Source organism: Chroicocephalus ridibundus, chromosome 1 (assembly GCF_963924245.1).
Source record: "Chroicocephalus ridibundus chromosome 1, bChrRid1.1, whole genome shotgun sequence".
NCBI lineage: Eukaryota > Metazoa > Chordata > Aves > Charadriiformes > Laridae > Chroicocephalus > Chroicocephalus ridibundus.
In genome coordinates this window covers 74342075-74369749 of record NC_086284.1, presented here as the reverse complement: position 1 = coordinate 74369749, position 27675 = coordinate 74342075, and the positions used below count along the sequence as shown (strand labels likewise).

The 27675-nt window shown below is 37.5% G+C and overlaps 1 protein-coding gene across 1 annotated transcript in view; it reads left to right on the top strand.

The window, feature by feature from the left end:
* The window catches only part of TMEM131 (transmembrane protein 131), a 107433-nt gene that overhangs the window by 59442 nt on the left and 20316 nt on the right, over positions 1–27675 (top strand). Inside the window, exons 10-29 of the mRNA XM_063339884.1 lie at positions 91–147; positions 1086–1147; positions 6398–6506; positions 10163–10271; positions 11094–11247; positions 11349–11519; positions 11840–11950; positions 12037–12171; positions 12637–12741; positions 14117–14203; positions 18537–18689; positions 18846–18921; positions 19026–19143; positions 21090–21228; positions 21338–21447; positions 21835–21901; positions 22827–22978; positions 24095–24237; positions 25388–25574; positions 26570–26755. Of these exons, the coding sequence (XP_063195954.1) occupies positions 91–147; positions 1086–1147; positions 6398–6506; positions 10163–10271; positions 11094–11247; positions 11349–11519; positions 11840–11950; positions 12037–12171; positions 12637–12741; positions 14117–14203; positions 18537–18689; positions 18846–18921; positions 19026–19143; positions 21090–21228; positions 21338–21447; positions 21835–21901; positions 22827–22978; positions 24095–24237; positions 25388–25574; positions 26570–26755 (2431 nt within the window). The remainder of the gene's footprint in view (positions 1–90; positions 148–1085; positions 1148–6397; positions 6507–10162; positions 10272–11093; positions 11248–11348; positions 11520–11839; positions 11951–12036; positions 12172–12636; positions 12742–14116; positions 14204–18536; positions 18690–18845; positions 18922–19025; positions 19144–21089; positions 21229–21337; positions 21448–21834; positions 21902–22826; positions 22979–24094; positions 24238–25387; positions 25575–26569; positions 26756–27675) is intronic.

The window sequence follows — 27675 nt, the reverse complement described above, 5'->3', positions numbered from 1 at the left end:
TTTAAGTTATTCAGCTTAGTTAACTTTTAGTATAATAAGAAAATGATAACTCTTCTTTTTTTCTTTTTTTCTTTCTTGTTTTCTTTAAAGCGCCAGGAATCTATTCATCAACAGAAATGCTAGATTTTGGTACACTACGAACGCAAGGTAAACTATACTTCAGGTCTCAAAGCATTTATAAGTAGTATGGTGGGGAGGGAAAAGCCCAGTTACCTTTGTACTATTCAGGGTTGCTTGTGGAATGATGCTTTTCAAAAGCAGGATAACAACGTGTTATGACAGTGCACAAATGTATTCACCTGCAAGTATACTTGAGATATGTACAAGCAAACAGTAGTTTGCATATCCAGTAATAATTATTAGTCTCATACAGTTGCGCGTGGGTTAGTCTGAAAAGCATTGTCAGTTTACTTAATTCGTTAACTTGTTTTGAAAGGTTGCTTTACATCTGCATGAGTTTTAATAATTTTCAGGCACAGAGAATAGTGGAAGTGTGCAAACTTAATAAAATTTGTTACTTATAAGATCTTTTTTTGAAGTGCCACTTCAAAATTTGAGCGTAACATTTTACGTTTTAAATTAATATTGTTTTGTAAAATAAGAAAAAATATAGCAGAAAGTAGTAAAACTGAAGGTATCTTTTGAAACTGTGAAAGGGACTCATTACTGAAGAATAACAGCATGTATCTTCTTTGAACTGAAAAAGGTAGCTTCTAAAGTACTTTTCCTTGCAACTTACTTAACATGTAAAGATTTTTAAATAAGATTAGTTTCTGCTGAATATTGGTGCATCTGGCAAAATCATTCATTGTAGTATTTTTAGCCTGTTCATTTCTTAATGTGTTAGAAATACGAGTGGTTAGCTGAAGCATGTAATACCTACTAATACAGGAAAGTGCAGTTTTTAAGTATGGCAGTTTCTTGGGAGTAGCTGTTTTCACTGGCTATACTGTCACGTTAGTCTAACTTTTTAACTCTGAACAACAGTGGATTTATATGAGAAACCAGCTAGTGCAGATGACTTTGTATAAGGTTCTTATGTTAAAATAGCCTAATAGCCAGGTGTGTTTTTTGTTCTTTAACAGATCTGCCAAAAATTTTAAATCTGCATTTATTAAATTCAGGAACAAAAGATGTGCCAATTACAGTAAGTTTTATTTCCTTTCAATTTGAAACTTTCTACTTTGATTTTCTTTCTCATAAAAATTGACCATTCATAGGTTCACCATGTAGTGTTCAGAATTAGAAGCTAGGTGATGTGTGACTGAAAACATAACTTAATGGTAAGAAAAATAATCTGTATGCATGGTAAAATTCATTTGCTTCATAGCTTTCTTTGAACAGCTGTTTCAGCATTTATAGGCTGTGCCTACAATATCTGAGGCTCTGGAAGCTTTTATACTTGAGAACAGTAACTCCCGTTCAGCGAACAAGACGTTAACACAGAGTCTGTGGGATTCTTTGGCCTCATCACACACTCCATGAGAGTGTATGAAGTGATTGCCTGACATAATCTTTTAAGATGAGCAAAGAGTAGCTTTCAAGAGCAGTCTGTAAAATGACCCTTGTTTTCTTGAGGTTATCTGCTTTACAGCTTGAAATAAGAAAAAAGCCTGCAAACACTCTAGAGCCCTTTCCAGTGAGATCACTGCAGCTGTACATAAAGTGCAGCCAGCTTCAGAATTCTAGGTTTTGGATTTTCTGCTTTCTATTTTTATTACAGAATTTTGGCTCTAAGCTGGTAGTCCGCCTTTGTTCATTCATACCTTTTCCCTGTGTAATTTTTCTCATTGCCCACTATTTTTCTCACTTCTTCCTTCTCCCCTTCCTGTCTTCCTTGTTTTCCAGATTTAGTTGTATAGCTAGCTATATCTTGTCCCAGAGCACTTCAAAAAGAGTTGAAGTGTTGAAAAGAAACCAGAGGAGCCAGAAGAATGACTGAAGGATTGGCAAAGGTTTCTTTCTGAGCTCTTGGAGAGCATTTCTCTGTTTTTAAAGCTTATAGGTGTAACTGTAGGGAATAGTATTTTAGTAGGAGAGATCTCACAAAACCTTAAAATAAGATACTGGAAACTGAGGCTAGATGAATTTAAACTAGAAACAGGACACATTTTTAGTAAGGAGGATAACTTTCCACTGTGATAATAGTCCATTACGGTGCTTGCGAAGTTGTTCACTGATAATTTTAAAGTCGAGAGAAACTCACAATGTAGTGCTAACAGAGTTTAATTCATCGAAGTCCTAATGCTGATTGCATTAATGAGGTCAGATGATCCTATAAGGTCTCTCGTGGACTTGTAAGCTATGAGCCAGTTTCCAGGGAGGATTTTTATTTGAAAGAAGACCTGTATATGATATTTTACAATCAGAGGGTTGGTAAATTTACTAAATTTACCAGGGTTTTGGCATAGGGACAGTTTTTTGTGGTGTTTGGTGGTTGGTTTTTTTTTTTTTTTTAAAAGTGTATAATAGGCTTCCTGAGTACCATGCAAATAACCATATATTCAAACCATCAGTATCACTTCTCATGTCTGATAATGTAGTACCTAATTCCTATTCCTCCATAAAAAAAAACAAACCACAACCTTTTTTTTTTTTTTTTAAAGCTATACTCTTTGGACTGTAGACTATAGACCATAGACTGCGGTCTAATGGAAGGCTACGATTTGATAACTATTATACACATCATGACAGAACTTTTCCAGATTAATTATTCTTTTGTGGTGTATCAAAGCGGTAAATTTGGTGTCTTAAAGCTTTTAGGACTCACTTTTGCAATGCTAAAGTTACCACATGGGTCCAGATATGATGTATTTTTCAGTGTCGCATATGGCACATCAAGTCAATTGTTCTTCTCATTAAGGCTCAGCTTTGTTGTGAAGTTTGTAACCTTTCTAGCATTTGAAGCGCTGTGTGAATTTCTGCTGCTGTGCCAATCAAAGAATTTTGAAGTGGTAAGCAAGAGTAAAGAATTTTTGGAAGGAACCTAGTGAATAGCTTGCTTCTAGGAAAGCTTGAGCAATGGATTTCTGACCCTTTAGAGCTAGGGTTTAAAAGCAGTGAGACAGAGCTCTGTGACAAATTTCATCTTAATGTCAGAAGAAAAGGCCAAGGCTATATTTAGCATATATTTAAGCCGGGTGCTGGAGGAACTAAATATCTTCAGGTCATCTGTGTGTGAGAGACTGCCAATACTGTTGCCAGAATTGTAGTTGTGTTGCCTTTAAGTACTTAGTCATGCTGTGGTCCAACAAATTGGTTGAGGAAAATAAAAGCGAGTCACTTGACTTTCTTTAGTAAGTTCTAAAACTCTTATAAAAACTTCCTTAATTACATTTTGTAGGATTTTTCTCCATTATTAGTGAGACTCATGTTTATTTCATGACTGGATGAACTGTTGTCATGCTGCAACAATTAAGCCATGCTGTCCAAAATCTAGTAAATGTAGATTGTTGAACATTTTCTTTTATCCCTTCTCTAGAAGAAAAATTTTGTGTTTCCTTAAGGCAGTTTAATTTAAGCCCATTTGATTGCTAAAAACAAAGGCACACATTAAAATTTGATCTCCTGATCATGTTTGATGCATAAAGAACTAGTAACTTCAGGACAGCTGTATATTGAAGCTGAGTTCTATCAGTTTTAAAGTAAAAATGTTTGTATAAAAAAGTATTTACTTACTTATTTCACAATTCACATACTTCAGATTTTTTTTTCTTTTCAACCTGTGAGAAGTAATTTACTTCTACATTATGTGTTCAGTTTGCACATTTGAGTGCACGCATCTCAAAGTTACTAAGGGAAAGTTACCTTAAAGGATTAAAATCTGGTGGTAGTTCATTCCATGACTGTTCTGGATGATGCTTTATGGTGAAAGTGAACTTTCGTTAGTTAGGTGTGTCCCTGTTTAAGATGAAGGACAAGTTATTACTGACAAAATAATTTTGTCTGTAAAAGCGACTAAAACTGTACAGAGATGGTCCTGACACTAATGGAACCAGCCTTAGTTGGCTGCCTGTAGCCACAGGGCTGTTTCCTCTTGCAGCAGGGTAGCTGTGTCTTCACTACCTGTAAGCAAAAGTCTACAGCCTGCTCAGTCTTTAGATGGATATGCTAGGTGCACAAGACAAAACTGTATTTGGGAGCCTGCTGCCAGGTAAACAGTATGGATGAACGTGTGCTGGTGTTTCAACCCATACTCTTCTCCTCTTTAGTTTATTAGAATAGATGTAGTCCTTAAGCTTTCAAAGTCTTTCCCGGTAACTGTTGCAATAGCACAAAGCTGTCTCCTCTCTGTGTGTTCTCTAGAGCATTTAAGATTCTCATTTTCTGCTCTTATGCTTCTAATATTATGCTAAATATTGAATGTATCTTCATACGGCAGGGTCAGGAATCTTGACTGGGGCACTCCATGGGAGAGCCATGTGTTACTGAAGCATGTCTATTTTAAATTCATCTTCCCCTCAGATGTTACTGTTAGGAGATTATCTGAGAAAACTGGTGTTATTAGATTATTGATAGAACTTGTTTTGCATGTATTCGCATGGCATGGCTGTATTTGATGATTCTTAAGGCACATCTCAGGAACAAGTTTTGCTTGGGCTTTATTTGAATTAGGTTAAAAATTGAGAAAAATTAAAGGACTTTTAAGGTTGTTTCTTTTTCCTTTAGTTGTCTTAATTCTGTATTTCCTTTTGGACCATGTAAGCAAGCAATAAATGAGAATTGTGCATGATGTAGTTAAGAATTTTTCAACAAAACAGTACTAAATTTCTTCCTTAACTAAATTCATTAGCTGTAGCTATTTTTAGTAAATACTTCTAGGTTTGTTACACTTGCGGTTTAAGAGATGCACCTCTGAAACCTGCCATTTTTCTGGAAACAGGCTGTCCTTTTCAATATTTCTTATTAGATTTACTAAATGAAATCAGCATAATTTCAAACTTAATAATTAAAAAACAGTGTTTTGCATGAAAAGAGCTACTAGAAATGGTTATCCTTTCTGCCATGCAAAAGTTGTCAACTTGATTGTCGCTTTGGTTCCGTCTGCTTTAAGAGATTTTTTTTTTTAAAAAAAAAAAAACACCTCAAGATCTCAGTTTTGTAGCATGGATTTCATTAGAAGAAAATAATGATAATTATGAATTTGCTCCTGAAGAGAAATAGCAAATATCTGCAACGTGTGTATGCAGATGGTTGACAAAGGCCAGTACTATAAATCCAAAATACAAAACATCTAGTTGAGTTAACAGAGATTAGCTGCAGGAGCAGTGCTGCTTGTTTCCTCTAAGGATCATGTGGTCTGCAGATCTTAGTTACATATGCGCGGTTTTATGGCTTTCATTTACAATCAAGGACAGCTTAGCTTAGAAGAGCTGTAATTGGTTTGTACCACTAGCTGTCTGCCTTGCTCCTCTCTGACCAAGAAAGGCTCAGCTGCTTGTGAAGCAGGTGCTAAACCTCTGCAGCCCAGCATAAGGTAAACCAGCACTCATTTCAGTTTCCTTAATACAGCATCCTGTAATTTGCAGTAGCTTAACAGCTGCTACATGAGCAGCTGAGCTCTTCTTACAGCAGGAGGCGGCAGCTGGGGAGGAGGAATCATGGCAGCCATCCTAATTTTAAGCAAAACAAGAATAAGAGCATTTAAATGCTCTATGCACGGTTTCTTTCCATGGGATCTAGATAAAGAGTTTGCTAGCAATCTTTATAGGGTCTTCAGTTGTTGACATGGAATCCATAGTCCTGCTGCATAGCAATGAATATATCTACAAATCAGTTCTGGCTACTAACTGGCACACAATTGCTATTCCAGTAATGCCCAATATACCTTTTCCATTTAGTTTAAAACAATAATCCTCAGATACAAAAGGTGATCTTGTTAAATGTTGGTATAGAATGAGTGTCATCTCAGACTTACAAAACTGTTCTTTGTAGTTACATTTTTTTTTTCTGTGGCAGCTCTGCAGACTTAGCATGGGATCAGACAAGTAGATGTCTGTATCACCACCAGTAATTACACAAGTCAGTTAACAGCTTGTTAATGAGTGCACCAGAAACAAATAGTCTAGCTATTGAAACCCTGCAGCGTTAACAATGAAAAATGAATCTTAATTTAAATAAAGCTTATTTTCTGTTTTATTAACATGTTTCTGGCCATACTGTCACTTCATCCAACATTCTCAAGAACTCTCTGTTGCCTGCTTTCCTGCATACTGCCCGAGTAATTTGCAGGACCTGAAAAAAATTCTCTTATAATGCTGCTTCATTGTAGGAAAGACAGACCTGTAAGAACTCAGCCAAAACTAGTTGCAGTTGTATCACTTTGAAGGATACGTGAAGGCTGCACAGTGTTAACAATGATAAATTTACAAGTGCTTCATATTTTGATTGTTTGCAGAGTGTTAGACCTACACCACAGAACGAAGCTATAACAGTACATTTCAAGCCAGTTACGTTAAAAGCCTCTGAAAGTAAATATACCAAAGTTGCAAGTATTAGCTTTGATGGTAAGTACTACTCCTGTCTTCTTAGAACTTGTCAAGTGCTTCTTAAAACTTGCTGAAACTTCATGAATTATTTTCACTCTCTTAACAAATGTTATTTGTAATTTTGAGAAGGAAATGGAATTTTCCTACCTGGAAAAGGATTACAGTTCTTCCAACTTCAGTTATTTCTGAAGGGATTGTCTCTGATCATAGTCAGCAAGTAACTTAGACTGGTAAATACTGGTGAGAAGAGAGGGAGTTCGTAATTCTTCTATTGAACATAAGCAGTATTCTTATGTTAAGGCACAGATTATTTAAAATGTATGATTAGTCTAAATAGGCATTGTTTTTGAGAAATCCTAACAAACCAGGACATGTTCCTCACAGTAATGTATATTAAAGGACAGTAAGTGCCTTGGATTGCCCTTTGATCCTTCCAAACTTTAAAAAAGAATCCAAAATCTTAAACCTGGCTAGGGATGTTTAAACCTGGCTAGGGATGTCAAGCTCAACAGGAAGGGCTTCTACAAGTATATTGGAAGCAAAAGGAAGACCAGAGAAGTTGTGGGCCCACTGCTGAATGAAACAGGAGCTATGGTGACGGAGGATGCAGAGAAGGCGGAGTTACTGAATGCCTTCTTTGCTTCGGTCTTTACTGCTCGGCCCAGCCCTCAGGAGGCCCAGGCATTGGGGGAATTAATGGGGAAAGAAGACGACTTCCCTTGGGTTGAGGAGGATTGAGTGAGGGAGCAATTAGATCAATTAGATATTCACAAGTCCATGGGCCCTGATGGGATGCACCCGAGAGTGCTGAGGGAGCTGGCGGAAGTCATTGCTGGGCCGCTCTCCATCATCTTTGAAAGGTCCTGGAGAACAGGTGAGGTGCCTGAGGACTGGAGGAAAGCCAGTGTCACTCCAGTCTTCAAAAAAGGCAAGAAGGAAGACCCAGGGAACTACAGGCCGGTCAGCCTCACCTCCATCCCTGGAAAGATGATGGAAAAGCTCATTCTGGGCTTCATCTCAAGGTGTGTGGAGGAAAATAAAGCTATCAGAAGTACTCAACATGGATTCACCAAGGGGAAATCATGTCTGACTAATCTGATAGCCTTCTATGATGGCGTGACTGGATGGATAGATGAGGGGAGGGCAGTAGATGTGGTCTGCCTTGACTTAAGCAAGGTGTTCGACATGGTCTCCCACAGCATCCTCATAGGGAAGCTTAGGAAGAGTGGGCTTGATGAATGGACAGTAAGGTGGATAGAAAACTGGTTGAAAGACAGAGCTCAGAGGGTAGTGATTAGGGGCACAGAGTCTAGTTGGAGGTCAGTGACGAGCGGTGTTCCCCAGGGGTCAGTACTGCGTCCAGTCCTCTTCAATATATTCATCGATATATTGGGGGGGGATAGAGTGCACCCTCAGTGAGTTTGCTGAGGACACAAAGCCGGGGGGAGTGGCTGACACACCAGGAGGCTGTGCTGCCGTACAGAGAGACCTGGACAGGCTGGAGAGTTGGGCAAAGAGGAACCTTATGAAGTTCAACAAGGGCAAGTGTAGGGTGCTGCACGTGGGGAGGAATAACCCCATGCACCAGCACAGGTTGGGGGCTGACCTGCTGGAGAGCAGCTCGGTGGAAAGAGACCTGGGAGTCCTGGTGGACAACAGGATGACCATGAGCCAGCAATGTGCCCTTGTGGCCAAAAAGGCCAGTGGGATCCTGGGGTGCATCAAGAAGAGTGTGGCCAGCAGGTCGAGGGAGGTCATCCTCCCCCTCTACTCTGCCTTGGTGAGGCTGCACCTGGAGTACTGTGTCCAGTTCTGGGCTCCCTGGTTCAAGAGGGACAGGGAGCTGCTGGAGAGGGTGCAGCAGAGAGCTACCAAGATGATGAGGGGACTGGAACACCTCTCTTATGAGGAAAGGCTGAGGGATTTGGGTCTCTTCAGTCTGGAAAAAAGTCGGCTGAGGGGGGATCTTATCAACACTTATAAATACTGAAAGGGTGGGTGTCAGGAGGATGGGGCCAGGCTCTTTTCAGTGGTGCCCAGTGACAGGACAAGAGGTAATGGGCAGAAACTTGAGCATAGGAAGTTCCACCTAAACATGAGGAGGAACTTCTTTGAGGGTGGCAGAGCACTGGAATAGGCTGCCCAGAGAGGTGGTGGAGTCTCCGTCTCTGGAGACATTCAAAACCCACCTGGACGCGTTCCTGTGCAACCTGCTGTAGGTGACCCTGCTCTGGCAGGGGGGTTGGACTAGATGATCTCCAGAGGTCCCTTCCAACCCTATGATTCTATGAAATCTTATTTCTAAAAAATTTATGCTTTATGTTGGAATACCCATGGAAATAAGGCTCTGTCATGCTCTTGAAAACCTTACTGTGAAAGTTTACTTACTTTATTTTGCTATCTTGAATTCATATCAAATAAAAAGGGAGGTGAAGGTGGAAAAATGTTTTACTGATACCTTTCCTGCAAAGATATGTTATGTCTGCTGATGCTGACTTTCATTTCTGCCTTTATGAAAGAAGTGTTGGGTCATTTTCCTCCTACACAGTGTGACTGTAAATACTATGCTGACATTTTGTAGAAAGCCACCTCCATTTTTATAGATATGTTAATCAACTGTCAGAACGCTGTTGACCTACTCAGATGTTACTGCTTTAAGATACTAGTTGATGCTGTAAGTCTTTCTGCCTGGATTGCTTGAAAATGGAAGTTTATAAATGCAATGTTCTTCATTTCAGGTAGACATAATTTTAGAAGTTGTATGCATGGAGAGGGTTGATTTTTATTATTGTTATTTTTTTATTAATACTTTAGATATTTAACAGCTTATGTTTTGTAAGATGAGTGAAGTATATTTTAGCTATAAATAAATTCTTAAATAGCTGAATTCTGTCAACCTTATGTGGTAACATGTTCAGATTTTGAAGCTGGAGAGAATATGAGGACTGACTTGGTGAATTCTTTTCAGTGAAGCAGCCATCCCTAAATATTTGCTGTTTCAGCTGTCCTAATACATGCAGGGGCTTTGGGGGACTGGTGGTTTCTCCGAACTAGTATCGTAATCCCTTGACTTTTCTGACAATGTTGCTTGTTCTCTGATCTTGGAGCATGCCTGCGAGCGTCATTCTTGGTGCTTGTGTAGTTTGGGTTCTTACATGGATTCTGATTCAGTTTCGCTAAAGTTTAGCATGTCTTTGATTTCTTCATTATTAAAAAGGTGCTGTGTTCCTGGCCCAAAGTCCTGCTCAACTGGTAGTTTGAAGTGAGGAGCCCAGCCATCTCAAGTTTTTGTCCTGTTAGCGGGGGGATAAGTGTATTCCATAGTCTGAAGTGGGGAATTCACTACGATCTGCATTATCCTCTGGACACGTCCAAGTTATTTATTTGACAGGAACAAGCAGGCTTCCCTACCATAGATAAGCTTACTAACTCACTCAGGTCGACTAACCGGTGTTAAGAGGGAGGAATTCAGAACTCATATCTCTTACTTCCTAGACTTATTCCATGTCAGTTGCTTATTGAAATTTCCTTAAGATACATTTTTCTCTTAAGTGATATTCTTCTCTGGCCTAGCTCTGTGCTTTTATTCTTCCACTCATGCTAGTCTAACCTAATGGATTTTTTTCTTATTTCTTTTTGTCTGCTTTAACAAACTTATATTCTTGTGTGTACAGCATCAAAAGCAAAAAAAGCATCACAGTCTTCTGGGAAAATAACTGTTAAAGCAAAAGAGAAGAGCTACTCCAAACTTGAAATACCATATCAAGCAGAAGTGTTGGATGGGTAAGCGTACAGTAATTGAACAAGCTCAAAAACTAAATGCTGTAAATGAGCTGATGTAGCAAGGAATTTAGCCTTTTTAGGGGGAGAGGGGATATAAAGAGGTGATACCCAAGTTTTCTGAATCTGGAGCTCATTTAGAACTACAGTTACTTGTTTGAATTTTTCTGGTTTTATGCTAGTAAATGAGGTAGTTCTAGTAATGCATAAGCTGGTTTCAAGGCGTGGGTTCAAAGTGACCTTGGCGAGTTGTTTTTCAGAGCAGTTGAAGACGTTTTTTAAATGCAGTGTTGGAAATTTTTCCAGTTTTGCATTTGCTGTTCTATCACTTTATGAAGTATGGGTGGAGAAAATATTTTTGTTTTTAAGCAAAAATTTTGGAACAACTGTCAGTGCTTCCTTATTTTTTATTTATTTACAAAGTATGGCCCAGTTGAATTTAAAATTATTGTTGAAATGAGATGCTACTTTATCAGCAGAACTGACAGAGTATTTTAAAGGCAACCAAACTAAACCTTACCTATCAGAACTTTTGTGCTGCAGACTCATGGTTTCGTTGATAAGGAATATGCCTGATTTGCAAACTATCTTAATACTTCAACGCTTCCTTTTAGTCCTCCTAGTATGCTGATTCACATATTTTATTTCCTCATTTGAATTACTGAGTTATCAATGTCCCTGTAGTGCTAATAATAAAGTTTCAGCATGCAGTGAGGGTGTGTACCTTTTTTGCTGTGGGATTGAATGAATTCTAGTCTTGTCTGTAAGAAAAACACTATGTTTGAGGAAAGTCTTTATTTTTCTCATGCTGTTTTCTTTTAATAGATATTTAGGGTTTGATCATGCTGCCACACTCTTCCACATCCGTGACAGTGCTGCTGATTCCGTGGAAAGACTGATCTACCTAACAAACACATTCAGTTTTGCAGTCCTTATACATGATGTTGTGTTACCAGAAGAAGCAAAACCAATGTTTAAAGTAAGCCCCACTTCAGTGAACGTTTTTGCCTAATAGTAAATGTTTAAATGCGCTGCACTTTATTAAATTGTAACATTGATCTTCATTGTTCACTGATCTAGGTCCAGAACTTCAGTAAGCCAGTCTTAATTCCGCCTAATGAATCCAGATATATTTTTACACTTCATTTTATGCCTTCCACGTCATCTGTTCATATAGATAATAATATTTTACTTATCACAAATGCTTCTAAATTTCACCTCCCTGTCCGAGCATACACAGGATTTTTAGATGTAAGTATTTTCCTTTTTTTAGCTACTTTAGTCTAATTACAGGCATATTTCATAGGACTGTTTTTAATTCTTTATTCTACTTGTATGGGAGGACTTTTTTAACTTCAAAATGATTTTACCGGTTTGTTCCTTAAACAGCTTCGGCTACTGATGAAAATTTATTTTTTTGTTCCCTTTAGATTTACATAGAAGATGTATAGAATTTTGAGATTGTCACAGTACTGCTGTATTAAACTTATTAATGCATTTGTTAATGAGCTTAGAGTTTGAGCACATTTTATATTTAACTTATGCTAAAATACCTTTATCAATCTTTCTAGTACTTTGTACTGCCTCCAAAAACTGAGGAACGATTTATAGATTTTGGCATATTGAGTGCAACAGAAGCTACCAGCATTTTATTTGCAGTCATCAACAGCAATCCAATAGAGGTAAGGGTGGATTTATTTTTAGTTTGCCTTTTAAAAATTTTATGTCAGTGTTGTTACTGAAAACAGTACCTTTTGTTCTTTTTAAGCTGGCTATAAAAAGTTGGCATATTATAGGGGATGGTTTGGCCATAGAACTTCTAACAACTGAAAAGGGAAACAGAACAACAATAATTGCAAACCACCACGAACTACAAAATGCCAGTGCGTCCGATCAGTCTTCAGTAAGTAATCCTTTGAATCCATTGCTTAAAGCTAGATTTAGGAGGTGGAAAAAAGAGACAAATCTGCGCAGCTTCTTGTAGTTTCATTTTAGCAGGGGGGAGGAGGGATGAGAATTCTTAATTTTGGATGACTTTGAGTATGATAAAGCATGTAGAATTTTTAAAATTTATTTTGAGAAGCAGTATTGTGTTCAGATTGGTTAGATTTTGAAAGGGAAAACTTCAGAAACAGTAACCTCTGTGCTCTTAGATGGTACTTATTATTTATCTGGGAAGAGTGGAATTTATAATTTTTGTGTTAGTAACTTCTGCGTTTGAATTTTTCTTTTTACCACTGACAGTTGTTTCATATGGATTTTAAACAGTTTAAAGAAATAATAGGATGTTGGGTATGGGGTTTTTTTTAGTGAAATTTCTTTCCATTTAGTGGAATACAATGGATGACACTTTTTCTACCATTTACAGGTGATACTAGCATCAGGATATTATGCTGTGTTTAGAGTAAAACTAACAGCGAAAGAACTTGAAGGAATTCATGATGGAGCTGTACAAATCACGACAGATTATGAGGTATATTTATTGTATATTCATGGTGTTGCCCAAATTATATGTTCTATTTTAAAGTTGTGACGTTTTAAGAATTGTATTAGTGGACAGATTGCAATATTGAGAAGAAGTTGAGGTTCGAAAGAACCTCTGGAGGTTATTTCTGCAAGTTAACCCTGCATCAAATGACAGTAATGCAACTTATGCTGTGTCTTTTCTGAAGGAAAGAATAATGACTTTCATTATGATTTTCTCTGGCTTTCAGAAATACCTATTCAAATCTGACCTAATGCTTTGAGGTATTGGTTCTTCAATGACATGATGCATCCTCAAAGCATCAATGCATGGATCTTTTGTCATAACACATGCTGACAATGTGCTTTTTGGTACCTTATCAGTTAACTGAAATTGAGCTATAATTTCAGAGGTTTTTTGTCAAAACCCAATATGAAAGTCATTTTGGAGAAATTCCAGTTTGTTGCCAGTTCATGAACAGAGTTCTTACACCAAGATTAGTAAGGGAGAGAAGAACAACCAGTTAATTCTCAACTTGATATGCCTTTCCCGTTAATAAATTATTTTGAAGAGAGAGATTCTAATACATAATGGAATCTGTATTTAATATCTTTGGGTGATATATGTAAAAAAAAAAAGTGACACACTGTGCTTATGAAGTCAGGAAACTATATAGCTTGTTGTGTGGTTCTAATGAAGCTACAGAAAATGGGATATTCCTCATTTCTGCCAAGTAACTGAGATTTTAAGCTTTTTTTAATATGTCCATACATGTATGTGACCCTTCAGTTAGAGAATCTGAAGCATTTTATTTTTTTGCTTGTTCTTACAAGTTATTCTACTTGTGTTGGTAGCTTTAATACTACACAGAAAGGATCTCATTGCCATCCCTTCCATGCTCTTTTTTCTAAGTCTACATCTATCTTGAGGTCTTACCATGACCTCTCATGGTTTTTAAGAAGTTCAGTATATCCTTTTCCCTCATACTCATTTACTTTAAAGATGTTATCCTCCTGTTTTCCAACAAAGTAAGCCCCATTCAAGTGAGACCTACATAATGCTCCGTAGGAGAGATTGTATTTTAACTGTGCTTTTGTGTTCCGTGTAGAGTAGTGCTAAGTTTGATTGAGCAAAGGTGTGCTTCCTGACAATATGGAGTGACTGTTCTGAATGTGATAATGAGTTGAAATCTTAATTCATGTCTCCGTGATTTAAATGTGTATATAAACCTACACTACATTAATTGTAGAATTTCAGGGTTTTGTTATTCTATGCAATTTAAAAGTGGAAGAGACATTTGAAGGATGAAATTTGAGTATTTTTTTTCTGATCTTTTCTTGGGTTTTTTTGTGGTTTGTTTTGTTTTTTTTTCCCCCCCCTCCAGATTTTAACTATACCAGTGAAGGCAGTGATTGCTGTAGGCTCGTTGACTTGCTCCCCAAAACATGTTTTTCTTCCACCTTCTTTTCCGGTAAGAGAGTTGTGTCATAGCATTAAATTTGCTGGTTTTTTTATTTATCTGTGCTTTTCAAGAGAAACGTTGAATTGTTGCATGTCAAATTGCTGGAGAGGTTGTGCTACCAAACTGTTAATGATTCAGCTTTTTCCCCTGTATGTTCCAAGCATCATCTCTACTTCCCACTTGAATGGAATCTTGGAATACTGACATGATCCCAAACTTGATTCTTTGCAGCTTCATTATAACGTGGCTGTGGTCACTTGGTTATTACCATTCATGTCCATTAGCACCAAGAGTAAGAGAGAGGTGAAATTGCTGAAATGCATTTTTCAAATTCCTGAAGTATAATGCCACAGACAACGAAGTCAGCTAACGAACTGACGTTTCAGTAGAAGAAGTCCTTGATCTCTGTGGAGCATTATTGTATTGTTTCCACACTGAAAGTGGATCTTCTCGAGGGTACATGGTGGAGTACACAAACAGTAAAGCAAGAAAGCTGTGTGGGTCTATATCTCTCTGCAAGTAATGGCTGTTTTCATCCCTGCTCTGGCAGTAGTGTTTATTCAGGGAGTGCTGAAAGCAGCTGCTTTGCTCAAGGCTACAGACTCAAGCAGCAAGCTATTAAGCAGATAATACTTTCTTCTCACTTGGCATTCAGCATAACCATAGAAGCATGGGCAGTCAAGGCATATTGACTTTGCAATTAGTATTTCATTGAAGTCTGAACTTTGTGACTTTCTGATCAGTGGGAATGTAATATGATGGAAAATCACAGGGAGAGAGATTGAAATCTGGGAGGGGGGAAGCTGCAAAAGGAGATAGAGGTGGCAGTTTTCTGAAAGGATGAAACTAACTCCATGCATGTTGGTGAAAACAGTTTTTGTTTCCTTGTCTGTCCTGCATAGTCTCAATCTGTCATAGAGTACTGCCTGTTCTCACCTTTTCATCCAATAGCTCCTTAGTATCTCCTGCTTATCTTACAATTTGTGTAGTCTTAAATAGTAATTTCTCACTGATACTTCACCTCACGTCTAGTAGAGAAATGATAATTTTTTGAAAAAGTAGTGCAATACGTCTTTTCAGAGGAAGATAGGTCAGTCTGCAGGACTTCAGTAAATCATTGCTACATTTGCCCCATTATCCATTCCATCTCCCTTCTGATCTCCTACTTCACAGATTGTTCTGAAGTCTTTTGCTACTCTTGAGGTCAAACGGTCATGCCTACAACTGCAAAGATCACTTGTTATTTTTTTGTCTTTAGGGTCTGTGTTTCCTATTTGACTGTATGGCCTCACCATTATATGGCTATTTATTACACTGACTACCATATCTGTAACTCCATCTATGAACTGCTTCATGAGCCTGTGATAAACTGAAAAAACTTAAAGGTCCGTTTCCCTTTCTTTCATGAAAGATAAAGCAATTTCTGTATTCTGTATCCTAATTTATATATCCTAATTCCTTGGCAAGGTCATTGTCCCTCTTGATACCACGTGAAAATATTTTGTTCTATTTTGGGCCACAAAAAGTAATATTTATTTTTTTTTAAATCTCCCTTTATTTTGTTCTAACTGGAATGGCTAAAGAGCTTATCATTGTATCTTAGACCCAAGGCCTTGGTCAGCTTCATTTTTTATTTTTTTTTTTTGCCTTTGTTTTGTTTTGGCAGGTACTACTTCTGGTGGCACCTGTGTTTCTCAGCCTCTAAGGATGTCATCATTCTTTCTCATCCTCAGACTGTTGTGATTTTTATTGGCTTCATGCACTTTTCTAGTGATGTTTTCACATAATTATTCATTCAGGGGACCTTTGGCCTCCTGCATTTTATTTGTGAGTATAGATTCAGATGTAATTATCACCTTTGACAAGATTTCAGACTCTTTTCTGTGTTCAAGCCCCAAGCTTTTCAGAGCAGTCAGCTTCGCTTATTACTTGTGTTAGTTGATCACTTAGCTCTTCTGATATTTGAGAACATTGACAGCAGACTTACTTTTCTTTTTTCTTGTATTCATTTCAAACTAAACTTGTGATCACTGAATTCATTATAGTCTTGCATCTACTTGTTCTGTAATGCCTCCATTACTTATGAAAATAAGCCTAAAATAGCATCAGTTCTTCTTGTTTCAGTGTTTGGTAGAAAAATTTGACAGCTAGAACATCCAGGAGTTACTAGACGCTACAATTTCAGTAACACTTGCTTTTCAGTTCATACTTACGATATAATTCTCCTGCAGTTGCTCGGTTCCTGGTGCTGTCTGTCTCTATTTATAATTTTAGTGCGTTTGCACCTAAGTCTGATTTCTTGTATTCTGGCCGAGTTTGTCAGCAATACACTAACAGTGTACACAGGCCTTGTAAAGATCAGCATCTTGATTTAAACAGCTCTTAGCTGTGTTGATTTCTGCTTCATAGTGACATTTTTAGCTCACAGTGCCACCTCTCAACTCTTCTCTGATCAAGGGATGAGGACCTGTATGCTAAATAGCACTGTTCTGTTTTTCCGATTCCTGATAGGTAGAGACTTCTTCCCTTATCTCTTTGTTTCATGTCTAAATGCTGTGTAAGGGTCTTAGTAAAATACTGTCCACCTGTTCTACTGAGTTTAACAAACCTTTGTCTTGCCCAATTGATGGCAGTTTATTACTCAGAGGATTCCACGGATGAAGCTGAGACTTACCTCCTATTCAGTTTAACACAACTGTGCTGTTTAGAGATTTATTCTTGTGGTTTCTTTCCCTCTGCAGTTGCTACTCTTATAGCATGTGACTATTTCCTGAGGCCACAGTCAAATTTTGAGCCTGCAAAAGCGCATCTCTCAACTTCAGTCTTTACTGTAGAGAAATTTTAAAAAATCTGAAAGTGTTGATTTAAGGGGAACATGAAAAGCTCTGGCTATGTTCATTAGAAGATATTATTGGGTATTTAAATTTGCTTGTATTTATTTGTTTTATATAAATCTGAAATCTTGTCACCAGTCCTGAGTTGTGCTTGCTTGTTTGTTTGTTTTGGTTTTTATTTATCGTTTATTCTATAATTTTCAGGGTTGGGTTTTGAGATAAGGTGAAAAATATGGCCACAGAATCACTCATTTACAAGTGAGGGCAGGGGGAGAGCTTGAGCATTGTAATCATTCTGATCGTGACAAACAATTAAACTACATGTTCTGTGCTTAAAAGGTAAAATAACGTTTGTCTCAGAAGAGGAAGCAGGGTGTAAAGGTGTGGGGGGGAAAAACATGCACTCTTTTCGTTTTAGATGCTACAATTTTAGTAACTGGTGTCTTAATTTCGTTGGGGGTGGGAAGGAGGGTTGTACCTGTGTTTTTAAATGCCCGCTATCACCTGTAGTGTTTGTAATCTGCACCTTCACTCCACTGTTCCTTTCAGGTTCTTTCTAATTACTAGCAACTATGTACTAGATCTCTTGCAAGAAGCTTGTTCCCCTTTTGTAAAGGGGAAGTTTCCCCTTTAGAAAGCTGAAGATTCCTCTTGCCTTTCCTCCTCTGGTGCTCTTTCAACATGATTTGATGAAGCAGAACTGTTGTCCTAGCTCTTCAAGACACTTAATCACAGAATCACAGGATGGTAGGGGTTGGAACGGACCTCTGGAGATCATCTAGTCCAACCCCCCTGCCAGAGCAGGGTCACCTAGAGCAGGTTGCACAGGAACACGTCCAGGCAGGTTTTGAATATCTTCAGAATATGTCTCTGGGCAGCCTGTTCGAGTGCTCTGTCACCCTCAAAGTAAAGAAGTTTTCCCTCATGTTGAGATGGAACTTCCTGTGTTCCAGCTTGTGCCTGTTGCCCCTTGTTCTGTCACTGGGCACCACTGAGAAGAGCCTGGCCCCATTCTCTTGACACCTGCCCTTTAGATATTGATAAGCATTGATGAGCTCCTCTCTCAGTCTTCTCCAGGCTAAACAGACCCAGGTCTCTCAGCCTTTCCTCATGAGAGAGGTGCTCCAGACCCTTGATCATCTTTGTAGCCCTCTGCTGGACTCATTCCAGTAGTTCCTTGTCTTTCTTGAACTGGGGAGCCCAGAACTACACAGAGTACTCCAGATGTGTCCTCACCAGGGCAGAGTAGAGGGCGGGGATAACAAAATAAAGGTGTACTTAATTTTGAAAGGGGAATGAACTGTGTTTGAAAGCAGATGGAGGAAAGAATACAACTTCACAGGAACTTGAAGTGTTACAAGTAGCATTTTTTTAAGATAGCATAGTTAAAAATCTCAATGTAACATTTCATCTCTGATGTGGTCTTTGCCAGCCTGCATAAATAAATACATATGCTAGGGAAAATGCATATCCTGCAGACTTGTTTCATCCTTTTGTTTTTTTTTTAGGGGAAAGTAGTTCACCAGAGCCTGAACGTTATGAACTCCTTTTCTCAGAAAGTGAAAATACAACACATACGCTCGCTGTCAGAAGATGTAAGGTTTTATTATAAGAGGCTAAGAAGTAATAAAGAAGATTTAGAGCCAGGAAAAAAATCAAAGGTTTGTTTGTGCCTCATTTCTACATGTTTACAAGTTCTCTATTATATATAGCATATGCTAAGTTTCTGTGGTCATCATAAATGTTCTTTCTTTTTTCTCTGGTCATTAGACTTACTGTGCTCTTTCTTAATTGATATGCTCTTCTCTGTTTTGCAGATTGCAAATATTTATTTTGATCCTGGTTTACAATGTGGAGATCATTGTTATGTAGGATTGCCTTTTCTGTCTAAATGTAAGTAACATTCAACTTTATAATTAAAATCTATAAAAAAAAAAAGTTTCTCCTTAAGCAACAATTTTACTCGAAGAGTTTAAAAACCACATTATTTCTTAAAGCGGAATCTAAAGCTCAGCACAGCGTAGCAATGCAAGAAGATGCATGGGATTCTGACTGGGATTTGCATGAGAACTTATTCAAAGAATGGACAGAAATAAAAGAGAACTCAAGCCATAGGTAAGTATTTTATCCCTATTACTTTCTCAGGCTTTAAATCACTGGATAATTCTGTGTTGTGTGCTCTTACAAAATACAAGGTTTCTTAATATTGCAGTGCTCTTGTAGAGGGGGCCAAGGAGTTACTTGGCCTTCTCCGCAAAACATTTAAAGAAAACATTTTAAAAGTTAAAAAACGGTAATAGTTTCCTCAAGTCAAACACAACACTGAAAGTTACTGTTCTCTGGAGTCTGCTACGGTTCTTGAAAACATGGCAACATTAAGACGGTCTGTACTCTGCAAAAATTTCCGAAAACAGATTATACTGTTTGTGCAGTATCCCTGCTTAATCTGTTTTAAAGTATCAACCTCAATACCCCCCAAGATTTAATAAGACTTTCTATTGTTACTATTCTGAGACTATTGCATTTCAGCGAATTATGGAATTCTCTAGTATTTTTCCTTGAGATTTGCTAAATAGAAGGTGATTAATGATTGCTATTTAATATTTAGAAAAAGTCAAAGTCTGTAGGCTGTTATACCTTTTAAACATCTGCCTTCTCATATATAAAGTGATTTTAATCTTGAAGAGACGTAAGTTAGCATTAACAGCAAGTGCACGTGTTTTTTGTAGTGATAGCATCCAGACTACCATTTCAAAAAAGATGTGCGTATTTGTGGAGAAACAAAATGACTGTATGTAGCTAAACACAGTAATAAAAGCATACCTCCTTTATCTCTTTTTATTATAATGTTGATGTATTAATAACTCCTGAAAAAATTTGATCTAAACAGAATATCTAGCCACATCAGTAACTGTCGAGAATGTCCTATCACTTACAGTAAGAGGACAATAAAGGAAAATTCTGTTAAAAACTACTTCTGAGTAAGTAGCAGTTCTAGCTAGAACATACAATGCTTTAATATTATTTAATATAATATACAGTCTAGAATATGTAATGTTTTTAGAGAGTTAAAATTAACCAGCCTATCCAAGGTAGCATTCAGCAAAAGAGAAACTGCTCCTTCTTAATACAAAGGGGTTCTGACTTGGGCATTTGGAGTCCCTCCAAAATCCTTCTCTAGGTCTGAAGTCTAGCCTTTCGTCTGTTCTGCTGACTGGAGAGCTCAATGCTGTTAGTCTTGTTTCAGCTCATGGTGGAGAGCTTGTAAGACAACAGGAATCAAGTCTGTTGCAAAGAATTTCATTCACTGATGGAAATAGAGTAGCTGGCACCAAGTGTGACTAGTCCAGATTTGCTTTAGGTTTGTTAGACAGGAGTATAGGCACGCAATCCATGTATCCGTTGCAGCGAGAGTACAGTACATGTGCATTACACGTGTGCAGGCACAATACGTTTTCTGGATAGTGGATGTCTGGATGTTATATTGGAAACAGACTGTAGCAGGATGGATATTTCTCCTTTCTACTGTTTATACCTTTGCAAATCATCAAATATATTTTTGGGTTGGTTTTCTTACCAATCCGAATTTTGGTTATATTCTCAAAACTTGTTTCTACAATGGTAAGAGCTAGGCACTTCCTAATGAAAGATAAAGTTTGTGTTTCACTGTCCAGAAAGCAGTGATTTTTAAGAGAAATGTGAATACCAAAAGATGTGTGATGCAGTACATAAGTTCTGCCACATTTTTCTGCTCACATTTATCCATAAATAGGCCATAACAGAACTTGGAACGGATGGATGTTAACAACAATACTTAATGGAGAACATCTTTAGACTCTTTGGGTTGGTCTCCTATAGCATGTTTTGGTTGTTTCTGTTGTGGTTTTTAATAGCAGTATGTATAGGCAGAGCTCAATGGGGTTTTTTAATTGCATATAAATATAATATACTGTGATATTTCTCAGACTGATGTTGTTTTCAGGGCGCTTCTAAGCCCTCTGCTTTTTCCAGGCTTTTCCTGTTTTACTCCTGTAAAGTAAGTTTTACAACTGTTTCTCCAGACTGAATGCTGTATTTGAAGTAGACACAGATCTTCAGAAGGACGTCAGGTTGAAAATTACAGCCGAAATGTCCTGGCCTTCCATACTTAGTTCACCACGCCATCTAAGCTTCCCTCTTACCAATACAAACAGCTCATCGGTGAGTTATTTTGTTGATAGTATAATTTTGTATGGGCTACATTTTAATAAGTATTACTAATTGCATTTATCTCAATGTAAAATTCTAAAACAATTGTGTTTCTGAATAGGAAGAAGAAATTTTTCTAGAAAATCCAGCTGACGTTCCTGTGTATGTTCAGTTCCTCCCTGTAGCTCTGTATTCTAACCCATCCACCTTTGTTGATAAAATGTTAGAACGGTAAGTATTGTTTTAGAGTGCTGAGGGCATTCTCACTCCGCAGCAAAATGCATTTTACAAAAAATGCATGCAGTATTTGGGAGCTGTGGTGGAAATTACAGCGCTGGCCACTTCTAGAATTTGAATCATTAGGCCAGTTGAGAACTGAATCTAGGCTGATTGCCATTGAATGCGCATCTGTATTTTTTCTAGGCTAATATGATGTTTACATTTCTTCCTTAACTTGATGTATGAGGGGGGGAAATAAGAAAAATCAAATGATCCTTTCAGCTGCATATTATTTGAGTCCTGTCATAAGTTCTTGGTTTGTGCTAAAATCCATAAATGCAAGTATGTTGTTATCTTCCCTGATCTGGGGGGAGAAAAAAAATTTCATGTCTGTTTCAGGTTTAATTTGAGTAAGCCAGCTAATTTCAATCTGAGGACTCTGGAGTTCCAGGTCTTCAGAAATTGCGTAAGTATTTCCATATGTTCTTTAGATTTTTAAATTTAGATATTTTAATGTTTTAATAAGAGTTCAGTCGTACGTTTCTTCAAGTTTAGGTATTAATATCTGTAAAAAATGTGGTGCTTCTATTAGATATTTTCAAGGAAATGGGAAAAATAGTATTTCTTCAAATGTAATAATTAAAAACAGTAGGATTGTAGAAGTTTCAGAAAAACTGCATTTATTCATTCTCTTACTGATACAGCATTCTTTTCTTCAGTGTAGCAATTGCTAGTTTTAAAATTAGTAAAGTATTGAGTTTTCCATTGCTTTGTTCTTTATTTTAAAGGATTTGAGTGGACAACCTTAAGTGTGTGCTTTTTCATATAGAGCATGCCACATCCCGAACACTTTTTCTCACCTGATATATACACCTTTTCCCCTTCATTTGCAGTTTGCTGTAGATTAGCAATTGGATGCTTGCACATTATCTAAAGGCAAACTTAGCAAAATACACTTTTTTTCAATAGTTCTTCTTTTAAGTTTGCTTTTTCCCCTTTAGATATTCTAAGAATGTTTTAACAATGGAATATTTTGAGGGTAAAAAATGTTACATAATAGTTTAATGCTAATTTAGAGTTTAAAATACGCACTGAAGAATTTCTTAACTCTTTCATCTACTGGAGTTTTACCAGATCCACATGTGTGTAGTTTAGCTCAGTTCTGTCTTGCTATCTTTTGTCTGCTTCTTAATAAACACAGATGGTTCACGAAGTGGGGAAATTCTTGTGCTATCGGACTTTTTGGTTAAAAAAAACCCAGTATATGTCATTGGGTAGTACACTTCGTTATGACAAACCTGTTTTCTCACTAAAGTAATATCATTTCTATCGAATATATGTAAAAATTTCCTATTTCAAAAGTGTTACTTTGTTTTCCCCACTCTTTTAAGGTCCAGCCACTACAGAGCACTGTAGGACTTACAAAGGGCCTGGCTCGTCATTCGGTTTTAAGCCTAATATTAAAACCTGGTGAGAGAAAGTCTGTCAAAGTAAAGTTCACTCCAGTTTTTAATAAAACTGTTTCATCGTTAATTGTTATCAGGTATGATAGATATTTCCAAAATGAGTGTGAGTTTTTTCTGATGTTTTTTATTTATATACAAGATTGTACTTGTGATCAGCTGTCAATTAGAAACTATTGCTTTTACAAGAGTAATTGTAGAATCATATGTGTCTGGAGAAAGATTTAATTGAAATGCAATTGTGATATGTTTTGCAATAGTTAAACAGTATTCCGTACATACTTCCTAATATATTGTTATACTTATGATAGAATCACAGACTAGTTTGAGTTGGAAGGGACATCTAAAGGTCATCTAGTCCACCCCAAAAATGAACAGGGACATCTTCAACTAGATCAGGTTGCTGAGAGCCTGATCAAGTTGCCAGGCTCAAGTACTGGCAGGCTGCTATAAGGTCTCCCCGGAGCCTTGTCTTCTCCAGGCTGAACAACCCCAACTCTCTCAGCCTTTCTTCATAGCATAGGTGCTCCAGCCCTCTCATCATCTTCGTGGCCCTCCTCTGGACCCACTCCAACAGGTCCACGTCCTTCTTATGGTGGGGCCTCCAGAGCTGGATCAGTACTCAGGTGGAGTCTCACGAGAGAGGAGTAGAGGGGCAGAATCACCTCCCTTGACCTGCTGGCCACGTTTCTTCTGATGCAGCCCAGGATGTGCTTGGCTTTCTGGGCTGCAAGTGCACACTGTTGGGTCATGTCCAGCTTTTCATCCACCAGTGCTTGGAGACTTGAATTCTTAAATACATGCTATACTATCTTGAAAGTAGGGACACTAGTTATAGATGCCATTTGCAAGATCACGCTGCAATGCAAGTTCAATCTTTCTAGTAAAGAGCTCTATTTCACTTTTGTATGAGGTGTGATACATTAATATGGTGATGAAATATAAATTCTAGCTAGTACTTCACTGGGTTTTTTTATTTGCATGCTGTGTTGTAATTTCTTAAGTTTTTGTCTTGGAAGGCACTATGTTTGAGATCCCCACTATTGACTTCCATGTTGTGGGGAATTATCTGTGGAACTGCTTACATTTTTGTCTTCCAGATTTGGGATATAACTTTATGGTCTATAGAGAAGCTTGCAGGAGCAATAGACTGCGTAATCCTTTTATGAATGTTCCCCTTTTTTCTTTGTACACAGAAATAATTTGACTGTAATAGATGCCATAATGGTACAAGGACAAGGAACGACTGAGAGCTTGAAGGTTGCAGGCAAACCTCCTGGTGCAGGAAGTTCTTTACGCTTTAAAATCACAGAAGCATTATTAAAAGACTGTTCAGAAAGTGAGTACGTCTTGAGCTACTATGCTGAACAGAAAAGAAATTACGTTTTGCATGCACAATTTGAAATGTGTGGAAAAATTTTTTTCCCCTGTTCTAGAGTCCCAGATATTTAATTATTTTAAGTACATTAGAATCGCTTCTTCATTTAGGCAGAAAATGAAATATTTTACCTTTTTCATTTTCATGTGAAAATTAGGAAAGATGAAACAAAAGCCCTTCATCTACTAAAATTCAGGATAGAGGAGGTAAAGATCCTGGTAAATATACTGGGATAATCTCTACTTCCTAAATTTAAGTCAAATTGGATCAGAGATGCAACTTTCTATATATATTTCTTTTCCCTCACACCCTTGGAATCTGTATGCATATAGCCAACAGGGAAAAAGGCAGGGCATGTTCCTTGATGAAAACTAAATCCCAGCCAGCTTCTACTCTGGGGTGAGAAGTTTTCTGCTCTGCAGCCCCAGGCTTGCTTCCCAGCGAAGAGCTAAGAGTTACCTGTATTACCAAAGGAAGTGGTAAAAGAGGTTTTGTTGTATTTGGTATTAAAATCTGCTTTGTTACTTTGCAGATTTCCAGACATGTTTGTAAGGTGCCATGTTAATTATTATCTGAGATTATTCTGCTTTTTTCAAGGGATGACTAAGAAAGCTTAGTAAAGCTTAGTCTTACGTGTTGTGGGTTAGGGATTTTTGGTTTGCTTTGGGTTTTTTTCGCTAATAAGGTACGTGTAGCTCAGCTCTGGATTTTATTTTTGTTTTATTTTTAAGACACAGAAAATAAGCTTTAATTCTCTTCATGCTGGAACTTTTCACAGACTACCACAACACTAAGCAGTGCATCGAAGAACTTTACAGCTTGGATGCTTTTCTTTTTTGTGAGGCAGCAGTGCAGTCAGAGGTTTGGGGTCTGTGTTTTTTCCCTGATGAGTTAAGAGTGCTCTGGAATTGTACAAGTGCCCTACCTTGACAGTGATGAGAATCTGGCTTCAGAGATCTGTTTCTGCAGGTTATGTAAATATTTCCATGGGCCTCACTAGTCCCGTTTTCTGCTATTATACTGACAGAGCTCTCTTCTACCATAGAACATGAATATAGTGAAGGAGATCTGTTTAGCATAACACTAACCACTTTCTGCTGTTTATTTCTAGAAATGAAATACAAAGAACCGAATTTCACACTGAGAAGAACATTTAAAGTGGAAAATACGGGGCAGCTGCAGATTAACGTGAAAACTATGGAAATCAGTGGCTATACATGTGAAGGATATGGATTTAAAGTAGTTAACTGTCATGAGTTTGCACTAAGTGCCAATGCCTCTAAAGACATTGTCATATTGTAAGTGTTTTTTTCTTACATTTAAATGGAATTTTACATTAGGAATTCTCCATACCTTATTCTGTTTCTGAGTTTTCTGTTGGTTAAATTCTGAGGTTTCTTACTTAAGCTTTGCGTAGTTTGGGGCTTTTTTTGTGCAACTTAAAACATGAAATTTTTCTCTTTTTGCAAACACTATTTGATTTTTAAGTAACTTCAAGTTTTTGTGACTGAGTATCGTATTACTTTTATTACTGTTCAGTAAGGTATATGTTACTGAGTTGGCATAACGTTACTATATGTCTTTTTTATGCATTTCCTTCCTTTGGGTTGTGAATGTGCATGAGATCGAGATTTACAAACGTTTTTGGTGCATTGCAGTATGTAGAAAAGAGCCTTTAGACTAAGGATTGTTACCATAATGCACAGCATTTTAATCTTGAGCATTTTGTCTGTTGCCTTAATGATAATGATTGTTTAATTCTGTCAATTTTTATTGTAAAAGATCTCTGCACCAAAACCTGATCTTTTAACATTGCTTTGATGTAAAGTTAACTATTCAGAATATAATATCTGAAAAGTTGAGAGATGCTTCTGTTCTGTAAAAGGATGTGCGAGATATTGTAGCCAGTGTAACTTCACGAGTGTTTCTGCAGCAGTCACAGTTTGTGGTGAGATGGGAACATAGTGGTGATGTGGTTAGTTGCTGGCTGGGGTTTAACCACCACAGGGGTATCAGGGATACTCTAGTGTCAGATGCGTTAAGCGTAGGTGTTTATGGACTTAGTCAAACACATCTTGAGGTATTTGAAAGATGCTCATAAGCATTTTTAGGCTAATTGCGTGGATGATTATTAGTCGTACTACTAGGGCTATTTGTTATAAATGTTTGGCAATTATGGCAGTAATCGGTGTAGTCTGTGGTTGTGTTTTTTTTAATTTATGAATAATATAAATTATTTCAAACTTTTGTCTGTCCATATGGAAAGTTCTAATGTGTTTGACTTTGTTTTCAGGTTTACACCTGATTTCACTGCTTCCAGAGTCATACGTGAATTAAAGTTCATCACTGCGGGAGGCTCTGAATTCATATTTATCTTGAATGCATCCCTTCCATATCACATGTTAGCAACGTGTGCAGAAGCGCTACCCAGGCCCAACTGGGAATTGGCACTGTACATAATCATCTCAGGAATAATGAGGTAGTGTGTGTACGGGGTTTTTTGTTGGTATATGCGCACCAACGACCGCTGCGTGAATACAGCTTGAAGAAAAGTATGTATGTATTCAGAACATGCTTTAATTGGTGTAAAATAAAATAGGGTGAGGTGGAAAAGGAGAAATTAATAATTAAAAACTAATAAGTGCTACTATGGATTAATATTTTATCAATTAATTAATAAAAATTTAATAAATGCTACTATGGATTGAATGTGAACAGTTTAAGGCTGAGGAGTACTGACTTTCTGCTCAAACTGAGGACAAAATAATATATTTCTTGCGTGGGCCTATTTCCTTAAGTGAGATAGATACTCCTGTTAACCCTGATAATGTGTAGGCTTTTGATAAACAATTAAGCCAAACTTGAATCAAATTATGTATTATAGCACTGCTAACCATGAATTCCCATAGAATTTCAAGCATCCTTCTGGAGTATTGTGCTTTAGAGAGATACGAGGCGGTGACTGTAATGAGCTTAGCAGATGCCTTGGATGAATTTAACTTGCTGCCACTTGTATGTGACAGACAACTGGTGATACTAATAACAGGATTTCTGAGAACCTGAAGGGCATTGTTTGCAACACTGCACTCGCTGGTTACGTAGTAGCATATTAATGCACTTTTTTGCTCAGCAAACAGATGTCTGTTAGCTATGACTGGCTGATACACAAGTTGAAAATTCCACTGCATTTTCTTAGTCTAACCTCTACCCTTCTTTATTTATTTGAAATCTGAGGTTATAAACAATGTGTCCCTGCTCATCTCTTGGGTGTGAGACACTTTCCCCTGCTGCCTTTATCCAGAGAAAACCCTAGCATAGAAACTTATCAGTAAAGTTGTTACTTATCAGTAACAGCAAATGTCGTTTTCCTTTTTCATTAGTGTTAAGTTTATATCTTAG